Source organism: Thunnus thynnus, chromosome 22 (genome assembly GCF_963924715.1).
Source record: "Thunnus thynnus chromosome 22, fThuThy2.1, whole genome shotgun sequence".
Taxonomy (NCBI): Eukaryota; Metazoa; Chordata; class Actinopteri; order Scombriformes; family Scombridae; genus Thunnus; species Thunnus thynnus.
The window spans coordinates 7,917,987-7,929,710 of NC_089538.1; the positions used below are offsets into that span (position 1 = coordinate 7,917,987).

Here is an 11,724-nt window from a genome sequence, read left to right on the forward strand (position 1 = left end):
AAAACTGTTTTTGCATAATGAAACTGACATTTGCTATCAAAAGAAAACCTGCAGATCTTTTGAAAAATGTCTCTGCCTCATTTTTATTATTTTCAATTTTGTTTTTTTTATTATGATTGATTCAGACATTATTTTTGTCTTCTTTTCATGCCACCATTTCATTTTTCATTGTATTTTGTTGCTCATTTTTCCCAACATAAAAAGGCTACACACCAATAATTATAGGCCTAGTAAAAAGGGAGACAGACAGGCATAAAAGCAGAATTTAGGGCCTGTTTGGATGAACGGTTGACGAGATAGTGAAGTCAATCAATATGTCTGCACAAGAGAAAGGGGGGATTTGATAGTGGGGTGTGGGAGGCTTTCATTAGAGAAATCATCCAGCTAAAACATGTCTTCAAAAATATATTCTGGAATGCAAATAAGAGTGGAAAAAATAGACCTGCATTAAATGATTTTTTTGGCCACTTGGGGGCAGTGTAACAAGCGGTAAATATAGCACTGACATATTATCACCATATAAGCTCATATAGCAAACTTGCTAGCCAACAGTTGCTTATTTAAATCCAAAAGTCCAACAGACATGGAGCAACATTAGCATTCAGCCTGAGTTGTTTGTGTTCACAAGGCTTTGTTTTGGTCTCCACCAACTCCTGAGGTAAATATCTGTCTCTTTAGCAACTAAATGCTCCATGATGTTCATCTGCTAGCTGCTAAATCTTTCTGCTGTTTGGTTCGGGGTGGATAGCAAACACTGGACGTAGCCTAACAGAGCTTTTTTTTGCTGAAAACAGCTGCCTACTGCTGCTGGACACGACATTATGGAAGCAGTAAGACTGAATCAAAACCAGCTGTAAAAATAATAAACTGAAAAACACTAAAAAGCTCTGCAGAAATGAGTCTGGTTTCAATTCCCTATGATTCATCACTATAAGTGACACCTTTCAGCTTATGTTTGACCAAAAAAAAAAAAAGAAGATTAGTGCAGCTTTAATGTTTAATGCTATGTTATCACTTAATTGTAAGAGTGGTTCTTTAATCTACTCATGTATCAACCCAGCCAGATTATTTCTCCTTCCAGAGATGAGAAATGTTTACAGTGCTTTTCCACTTCATTGCCACAAGTACCAAAATGTCCTTTTACAGGACACTGACCCTGTTCAGGACAATGAGTCATAAGAGCATCAGCAAAATGGCTCGACTGTAATTGGTTAGGCAGAGGAGAAGAGGAGTATGGGATGGGAGGGATGCTGCACGTTGCACAGGTCTATTTTATTGCTTCAAAGAATGACAGCCGAAGTTTAAATAGAAACCTCAGAGAGCGACCTCACAGGTCAGATCTGCTGAGAAACAACAGTGACAGAACATCCTGCTTTTCCTGAGGCTCCATTTCCAAACACATGATGTAACTCAGTGTGAGACTAGAGACTGGAGGAGGGAGGAGAAGAGGGAGGATACAGAGAGAGGTTGTAAAGATACAATTCTTAGTTTTATCTGTATTTTTATGAAATAAAGAAAGAAGTAAAGGAGGGGGGCAAGCATGCTGAGCCAGCCATCTTCCCTCACTGAACCACTTAGCTGATATTAAATTCAGACACGATGACTTCATCCTAGAGCACTTAGCCACTCAGCAGTTATTACATCATCAGCCTTGGAAAGGGACACAATGATGTCATCCCTAAGGTGCTGGAGATGAGGATGCACACACACATTCTTCAAATGAATCTTTACTGTATGATAGGAATCGTATATATATTTGTGTATCGGCGCAGTTTGTAATACTGTGTAGTGCACGTCTTATTTGGAAACAGTATTGTGTATACTGTTTTTTGCCCCCATTGATTACATTTCACACTTTTAGAGCTGATTTCAATTTCTGTGTCATGTCATTGATTTTCATGGTCTTCAACTTGTGTTTTACTTGTCCATAATTTGGTATACTGTTACCCATATTCATTCTTTGTTATAAGGCTGGGTATCATTGTGTCAATACGATACCTGAGTTTCTCTCTTTATACTAAAACATAATTTTTTGATACCTTGCTTTGAGAAATAAATGTTTTTCTACAAAAAAATGCACATGTTCATGCATAGACTATGTACTGTAGTATTATAATTTTAAAAGAGGCTTTTATCTTTCAATACAATGATCCCATATGTGATTTTCTGTGGAAAATTGCCTTAACCTTAACTTATTCCATTAAAATACACACACATACGATTAACTTTACAGATACTTGTGAAATAAAGACTACAAAGTCACTTTTTTTCCTCAGAACTTGCCATATTTTATAGTAAGGTACATACATTTACATTTCAGCTGTCTTTGTGCTCACAGTAAGGGGGATAAAACACCTACAGTAAACATTATAACACACATACACTCAGACACACACTTGGACAGGCGAATCAGCACAAGCACTCTCATATCGAAACACACACACACACACACACACACACACACACACACACACACACACGCACACATACACACACACACATATTCATCCACAGCCACTGTCCCCAATGCACTCAGTCTGTTCTAGTCCTTTCTCAAACCACCTAATTTAGGCTTTCTTGTACTTAAGTAATGATATATGAAATACCACTTATACTTACAAAACATGTTCAACAAATCAACCAGAAGAGTACAAAACAAAAACATAAATAAAAACAATCTACATCTTTATGAATAAAACATTGTTGTTATAAAATAAACTTTAATAATCCACATTTTTTACAGCATTGTCAGATGTGGTTCATTCTGATTTTCGTACGATGGACTAGGATACTATTTATAGGAGGAAGAGCTGAAGAAAGAGAAGAAGAAGAAGAAGAAGAAGAAGAAGAAGAAGAAGAAGAAGAAGAAGGTGGAGGAGGAAGAAAAGAAGAGTAATAGCGACATTTAAGACATTCTGCACTGCACACGGTTACCGTGACAATCGGTTGTTGCCATGTAGATGATGATGCATGTTACCAGGTGATTTTCTGTGACAGTCTTTGGGATCGTTTAAAGCTATGGGGTTCCCTTTGTCATGCCCCGCCCTCCCCCGCTGAACCCCAATAACTTCAAAGATAAGTGATTGAATGATTGATTGAATGATGACATCACTTCAAATGACCCTCCCCACAACATCAAAGTCCCTCCCCCTTGTTTCCCGCCCGCCCTTACTGAAAGTCCAATGGGTACTGGCTAGCAGGATGTTAAATCCCACCCATCTTCATTCCATCCCTCTCGCGGTTAGACCAGATTGGACATGGACGACAGAATCCAGTAACACCTCGGTGTTTTAATCCTCAGACATGGCGTGCCACTTGGCGATCTGGCGACGCGGGTGGTCACAGATCTCTCGCCAGTGCTCACCGGGGGTGCCCGCCACCGACGTGCCCATTACCAGGCGCCCAAGGACGGTGTTCGGGCAGCGCGAGTTGCCTGTGTCTGAGTCCATCAGGAGCAGCTCCACACTGGTGTCCCTCAGGCCCTCGTCAGAGGGCAGATCAAAGACAAAGAGCTCGTTGAAGACCGGGTTGGGGGAGCATTTCTTCACATGGGTCTTCTTCTTGCACACGCGCTTCTTTCCATGATACAGGTTCACCTTGACGTATGGATCTAGAGAAGAAGAATGACAAGAGTAGATGAAGAAAGTAGGGATAGAAGCCAAAAAAAAAGCATGGTAACTATCCATCCCTGCTGCGGTTGCAGAGTGGCATATTATTCCTAAGCCAGATCAATACGGCAATCGATAGAGCGGAAATGATGGATGTTAGTGATGAGGACAAAAGAGGTTGGCTGTGTAAATACTTGGTGTGTGTGTGTGTGTGTGTGTGTGTGTGTGTGTGTGTGTGTGTGTGTGTGTGTGTGTGGTTGTCACTGAAGTGCTCTCTATCACATCCTGATCAGATTACTTCAGTGCGGTGGCGGTGTCATTATGGCAACTATCACAGCATCCAAAGTAGTCTGGGCTGCTTGGCAGGAAGAGCAAGATGACTTTGGTCCTATCTGTTTATCGTTATGTGAGGCAAGTTGGTGCACACATGCACCACACAGCAGTCCAATGGATTAGAATTACATTATCTACCTGTAGGTCCATTGTTGTCAGTCTTGGGCAGGTGGCGAGCCTTGAGGACGACCACAGTCAGAGTGTTGGTGGTGGACTGGTAACACAGGGAGAGCAGTAACTCGCCTCGGCCAGAAGACTTCTGTGGGGAGACAGGGGAGGGGTGAATGGGTGAGAGGTGGGAGACAGAGTGGGTGTGAAATAGATAAAGCAAAAAAAGTGATGCAAATGGCAGGTGTGAAATGAGACAGAGAGGGAGAGACTTTCAGACATACAGCAGACTAAACATGCCAAAAGATGTTTATTTTTTACTTTTAAACCTGCCTTCTGTCCTAACCCTGTTCATTCACCCCAGATGCTGCATGCAAAGACTGTTGTTCATAATATATTGTTGAGTAAGGCTAAATCCAGTGCCTCCTATTTATATCTTTCCTTCTTTAGAACGTCAAACGAATAAAATATTGCTTATATAAATATTCAGTAATTTGGGAAATATATGTAATAATAAATAATTTAGCAAATAATTAGCCACTATCAGCAATGTGAAAATTGCAGCTGCTTGTACTGTAAATGGTGTCAATGCTGACGATTACATTGCTGTCAACTAAATAATCATCACCTGCTTACAGGGTGTGTTCTCACAGCATAAATAGCTCCAACATGTCACTGAAAAGCACCCTAATGTGCTCCGCATTAGTTCTTCCACTGTGTTACCGTTATACACACACACACACACATCCATGTCTGCGTCCACACCCAAGAGGGTCGATGTCGGGGATGCTGTGATCACGCCTAACGGGATCTCACGCCTCTGCTCATAGTTGCCATGGCAATGAAAAGTGGCACACGGAGACACAACTTCTACCCCTGACCTGATGTTCAGGTCTCTGAAAATACAGATGTGTGTGCATTATCAGTGTGTTCTTATATCAATCCTCAGGAGACATTGTACATCTACAGTATTTCAGATGAGAAGAACAGATGACTTGACAAAAAATATTCTATTCTATTCTATTCTATACAATTGTTGTTGTCTTTGGGGTGGATTCTATAAGAAAAGAAAAAAAGGGGGGTGGCCGTGGTGCTTGCAACATGGTGTATTGATTGTACTGATTTAACTGCTGTGTGCTCATACACACACACACACACACACACACACATACACACACGAACAAAGCAGTGAGACTAAATCTATGCCACGCAGACAAAGAGAGCCACCACCCTTTTAGCAAGGGGCTGCATCTTATTCGAAAAAACAGAGTAGGCGTCTCACACTGAGAGAATTCAGTCAAAAATCATCTTTAAAAAGCCAAATCCAGTGTTACTTTGCATCCTAAAAAGTCAATCTAGGTGTGTAAATAAGAACCCAGTTACACCATCAGGACAAATTCTCTGCATTTTTATTTGCACATAAATCTATTCTCTTTCTGCTGCAGGGGAACCAGCACCACTATTTTCTCTTTAAATAAAGAAAATACCTTGTAAGTGTAGCTTTTTCTCTTTTACTTACCAACATCAAATCTTACAAAAGAATCCAGAAATAACCCACTGCAAAGCAATATCATGGATTCTAAAACAAATTTTTGATTGATCGCACAAAAACAAGTACAGACAGCCCCTCCCTACAGCAGAGGTTTATGAGATTTGTCTCTCTTGGGACCCAAATGAGAAATGGAATTGCCAGCAGAACATAGTTTAAGAAATATTATCCTCTTGATGATGAAAATAAAGGGGGAGCTCTGCTCAGATGGAATGAACCTTTTATATTTCTCAGAATCTGAGTCGCATTTCCCAGTGCTTCTCTGGAGTACTATATCGTATCAGAGATCTTTAAAGATATTACAGATAGCTCACATTTCCTCCTAGGAATGTACAAATGGGCTTGAACATATCTGCTCCGATCTAGTAGGCACAGTGCTTTCATTTTAGCAGAGTACAAGATCAGCCAAGGAATCTATAATTACATTGATATCATCTTACATTCCACCTGCAAATGTACAGCCAAACTGTCTAGTACCAATCTACAGAGCACTGCTTTATATTTGACCACAGGCCTATGATAACAATATCATCTTCCACTCTGTCTTTTAAATTCACCAATACACAGGATGTGTTGTAGCCAAAGCCGGTGCCATAAAGTTCAGTCCAATACATTTACAAGAAATACAGATATTCATGTGGGCATTTCCTCTCACAGTTGTCATATTACTTCAGTGCAGTATCAGTACAGCAAAGATAATTCTCTAAAAGGAAAAGCTGGAAATGAACTCCAGTACATTTGTGGTCCTTGCAAATGCCAGGAAAAGCCAGTCTGGGGCTGAAATCTATTGACCACCAGCCCACAGATCTATAATGGTGCTGATATTACTTCGTCTATTCAATACACTCCTGGAAATGTACATGTCTGGGATGTCTGATCTTCATTCAATTAAACACAAAAGTTGCTATAATTCAGGAGTTATATCTTATCAATTCTAGCTGTTCAAAGCATGAAATGAAGAATTCCATATTTCTACTCATGTTGCAGGATTTCAGAAATGTCAGCTCATGAGAAATTTGGAACATTTAGTAAAAGAGGACAATAAAATTAAAGCAAAAACTGCTGAAACAAGTAATGAAGAAAAAGCACAAAACTCACAGCAGTCCATTTAAGCCCAACACCACACCCCAGTATCACCTTGCAAATCTATACTGGTACAACAGATCTCATCTGTCTGTCCGTCTCCACAGAGCGATACACTTTCTATCTGATTTACCCATTGGTTTTCAAAGCATTTAGCATTAACACTTTGCTAACCTAACTAGACGTAGATATGAAGAAAGTACATGTCTGTGATGAATTTGTCAAATGAACACTTCATGAAATATTTTAGTGTGGTTTCAAGTAACACAACATGACAAATTTGCATTTAGATGAGTTTGAGAACGCTCTATGTTTTAAATATTATTATATGTTTACTAGTAAATGGCTTTGAGGTTTATTATGCACTGATTTATAATGTAGTAGGAAGCACTACATTTCTCTAAACTGCCCTGTTGTAATGGTTTTATAATGAAGGAAATGATGAGTCATTATTGAAGCAATTTTGGAATTTGAAGTGATTTCATGGTCAACTTGAGTGTTACTGGAACTGTCGTTATTGCCTGCGGTGAAATCACTTTCAACTTACCGCATATAAATTAAATCCAAATTATTCAACTCAAAGGAAGTCTAATAATAAAACAGAAAACATGAATTCAAAAGGGTCAAACTTGTGGATTTCTACACATCTTACCTTGACGTTCTTCTTGATGATCTCTCGGCTCATCAGGACACGCCCCTCTGACAAATCGATCCCGGACAAGGGGACGAGGGTCTCTCCAATGACCTCATCACGGGAGAACCTATCAAAGCTCAGGACCATGAAGTGAAGGGCCAACTCCGACACTCTGGCCAGCGGGATCCCGTAGAAGCTGAACGTCTCATCAAAGGCAGGGTCCAGAGTCTTCCTCAGGACTCTGGTCTTCACCCGATGCTTTTTCTCCGGCAGCAGGGTCAGCTTGATGTAGGGGTCAGATGTCAGCGACTGCTCATCAGTTGGGGTCAGGCCATGGGCTTCCTGGAACATAAGTCAATCAATCAATCAGTCAAGACTGTGTGAAACCTGTTTTTTGGACACACACACACACATAAACACCAGACCAAACACATTTAGTACCTTAATATGGACAATGAAAGCCTTCTTCTCTGGCTGGTACTCAAGGGAGAAGTGGAGGGTCCCTAGCCCGCCCTCTCTCTCCTCTGCCTGGGGTTTATCCACAGCTGGGGTGGGCGCCTGGCTAGAGAGGGTGCTGGATGGTGAGGGGAGGTCACGGCGGTCCATCACCCCAGGTTGGGTGAACCCTGCATGGGGAGAGGGCAGCTCCAGGTCCGGGGAGCTCCGCACCTTCTGGTGGTGGTGGTGAAATGGTTTGGTGGTGAAGTTGCCATTCAGATCCCGCTTCTCCAGGTCCAGATGCAGAGCCGTTCTGGAACCGTTTGGACTTGATGCCAGTTTACCGGTGCTGGTCGGACTCATTGGCGCCGCAGTATGGCAGTTTCCGTTTACATCAGTTTTACTGGTGTCGGTAGTTGTTGTGGCGTTAGGAGCAGCAAACTTCTTCTTGCCGCTGAGGCTCTCCGGGTAGATGTCGACCCCTTTGAGCATGTGCACAAACTTGTAAGGAGGCGTCTTCTGGGATTTGGTGTTTTTACGCTGGCAACAAATCCATGAGAAGGCTGATACAGTGAAGACAAGGCCGAAGACACTCATCACAGCAACACCTGCTGGGACTGTCACTATGGAGGAGGACAGAGAGAAAGGGAGGAAGAGGAGAAAAAATAAATTAAAAATGTCCGACTTCACACTCCAACAAACACTATTGGACATTTTAAAAAAACACACATAAAATAATTGTTCAGCTTACACAACCTCAACAGATGTTATTGTTGTACTGAGGCAACTGAATCCATTTTGTGTGTCTGACTGACGCAGGCTGCAATCTTGACTCAGAGGGAGATGAAAACATTTTTTTCAACCCCAATGAAGTATCGTCATTGCTGTGTTCATACTCCAAACATGGCTACAGTATATCAACAGGAAGCAGCTGGTGTGAGTATTGAACTCTTGGGAAAACTACATAACGTCATTATTTGACTGCTTGAATTCTTGATGACAGGTTTATAAAAATGGCTGACCAGAACATAGAAAAGCAACAAAACCTCAGCGCAAATGGAGAGTCAAATGTTGTCCAATGTCAGTTTTTCTCTTCTGTTCACCTTGATATCCCATCTGCACATATCTCTTTACCATTTCTTTAAATGGCTTAATATGCTCTTTTATCCAACTGAAAATGTCTCCACGGAAGGATTATAAATTGTAGCTTTAACCAGAAAAAATCTAAATTTGAAAGGGTTTAAGACATACAGTAACAATGATAGCATAATTGACAGCAAAAAATGTGTGATAGTCACTGTTTTACAGTTACATTATTAAACTCATTTATACTCCTCCTGGAGCAAGGATGGAATTGCTTAAACTCAGCACAGGGAATGAACACACTTAAAATCACATTTTCTTTTTAACAGTGGTTGACAGTGGAGCTTTAAGGACCTCATTCCTTTCAATGGTATTTTTGTCTCCTATACTATCATTAAAACGTTACTATAGAGACATATTACAGCGGTATTTGCCACTGAACACTTCAGTTCTTTGTTTCGTGGTGTTGAACTGTGACTCAACAGCAATCATACTGCCTTCTCATGCAGTCAGAGTTAATAGGTCTACTTCAGTGGACAAAACACAGACCATTTCCTGCAGTTAAGAGGGCAGCCCATTGGAAAAGCACTCAGGTTAACACCCATACAAAGAGAGAGAGGGAAGTGGGGTGGGAGTGAGGGGGGAGTACTCATGTATTTTGAATCTTTTTCAACGGGTCAAATCTACTGTGGTTAACATACATTAAATCATCAGAAAATCAGCAGTGCTGCAACAATTGTTGATCATTTATCTACACATTTCTCACATAACGGCCATGTTGACTGGGTGATTCTGATGCTGAAAGTGCCACATTAACACAAAGCAAACCATAATCTTAATTTTCCTTCATATTTTCCAAATTATTTTCATATAATTGACATAAAGGACTTATAAAGGTTATGTTGCATAAGAGTTTCACCTCCTGTGGAGCCATTTCTGATCATATAGGCTTGTATGTGATTGCTATCTCCTACTATATGGTATTATTCTATAGGTTATCATGCCTATATGTTCATTTTTAGTGTATACTTATAGTGTATACTTTTATTTTGATAGTAGTAGGCAAAGCATCCATCTAAAATGTATTACTGATCTAGAGGGACTGCATCTCATTCAGACTTATCCGTGGGTGAGCAATAAGAAAGGATAGTAAACTCATTTCAAATTGAGATCACATCACTTGTACATACTGTTTTCTCCCTTTACTATCATCAATATTTCAGTCTAACGTCCTGGGTGGAATGGTTTTCAAGGCAACAACAGCAGACAGATGGATGTGGCAATGGGTGGGCGGCGAGGGAGCTGCTGAGCCGAGGAGAAATCAAGAAAACAAACAGGTGCTTTCTAGGCATTACCTCTGCAGGTTATGGTGGTGGTGTTTTTTTTTTTAAATTGTTATTTATTCCAAAAAACAATAAAAACAAGTAAATTTTATACAAACTATCGTGGGGGGAAGGGGAAGGGGTAGGGATCTTCCCTATTCTATGGTTGGTTTTCTTCATCATTAGCTGTTACCCTCAAGCTTAGCTGCAAAATGGAGGCTGGAAACACGTTGATTTTTCCAGTAAAACCACAGCACATTCGTTAGTCGTTCACTTTCACACATAAAATAGGCTACTTTAACTTTCTTTTCCTCTCACCATTTTCATTTACACCAAATCAGAGTAAATGAAAAGTAAAATATTAGCCCCTGGCCACTAATAACGCAAACACCTTTGAGATGAGTCACATGTAATCAATTACGCGGTCCTTTTTAGGGGATAAATAACCCCAGGGCTACCACTACCAACACACACATTAACACCTGTTTCGTCGTTGAACCTGTCAGAGTTTGGACTCACCGAGCTGAGCTCCCTCTTCCACCATTGGAGCCATGATCGCTGTCCGAGGTGCTGAAACGGTCCGTCTGCTTTCACACCGATCTCTCTTTTTCTGCGGAGAATTCGCTCTCCTGGTGTCGACGTACAGTATATCTCCGGCTTTGATTATGTTAAATAATGTACAGGGTTTTGTACGGCTTCAATAATTCACAAAGCAGTCGTGTTTTTTCCCCGAGAGAAGGATGGAAGGATGCTCTGTCTTCACCCTGCTGCTTCTGCTGTGATGCGTGAGTGTGTCTCTGAGGCGCCAACACCCAGTTTCTTCTCTCTCTCTCTCTCTCTCTATCTCTCTCTCGCTCTCTCTCTGTCTCTCTCTCCCTCTTTCTCTCTCTCTCTCCTTGTTGTCTCTCTCTCTCTCTCGCCCTCTGTTCACCAGCTCCCCCACCCCTCTCTACCGGTAACGCTGAGCTCATCAGTGCTGACGCAGTAGTGACGGAGGCTAGCTGTGAAATTAGGACCCCCGGTGAAGCAGCACAACAGGGCTGCCAATTTCCTTGATTGATTGTTTGAGACTGAACGGTCCTAGTCTGTATCTCTGTCGTCTTCTGTGTGTGTGTTTGTGTGTACCTTGTGTGTTATACTGGGGTCATATCATTCATTAAAGTAAGTGGTGATTTGGCTGATAGGTTTGTATGCAATGATGCTTTCCCCAGATTTATAGTAATTAAAATAACAGGTTAGTGAACTATAACTCATTCACTTAATGGTCCACAGTGTATACATATAATATACTATATAGGCTACTGTTTACTATTTAACATTTTTCCAAAATACTGTAAATCAATAGCAATTAGACCCACTGGTCAATTAAGTACTTACCTTTGCTGTATATACTGTATATACTGTATATACTGTGCACATACAATCAACTACAGAGGATGTTAAAGTACAGTGGGGCCTCTATGCATCCTAAATTGATTAGGCCTACTGGTTACAGTTCAGAGTAGGTTAGAAAAAAAGTATTTCATATGAGTTTATATCCAAGTAGATTTTTTCATACAATGTTAA

The 11,724-nt window shown here is 40.8% G+C and overlaps 1 protein-coding gene across 1 annotated transcript; it reads right to left on the reverse strand.

Moving 5' to 3' along the window:
* Positions 1-2,277: 2,277 nt before the first annotated feature.
* Positions 2,278-11,106, reverse strand: syt4 (synaptotagmin IV). The gene is made up of 5 exons (XM_067580280.1): positions 10,678-11,106; positions 7,757-8,376; positions 7,334-7,657; positions 4,080-4,200; positions 2,278-3,610 (listed from the first exon to the last, which is right to left on the reverse strand). Exons 1-5 carry the CDS (start codon positions 10,709-10,711, stop codon positions 3,291-3,293), a joined length of 1,419 nt encoding a protein of 472 aa, XP_067436381.1. The 5' UTR covers positions 10,712-11,106; the 3' UTR covers positions 2,278-3,290.
* Positions 11,107-11,724: the final 618 nt, after the last annotated feature.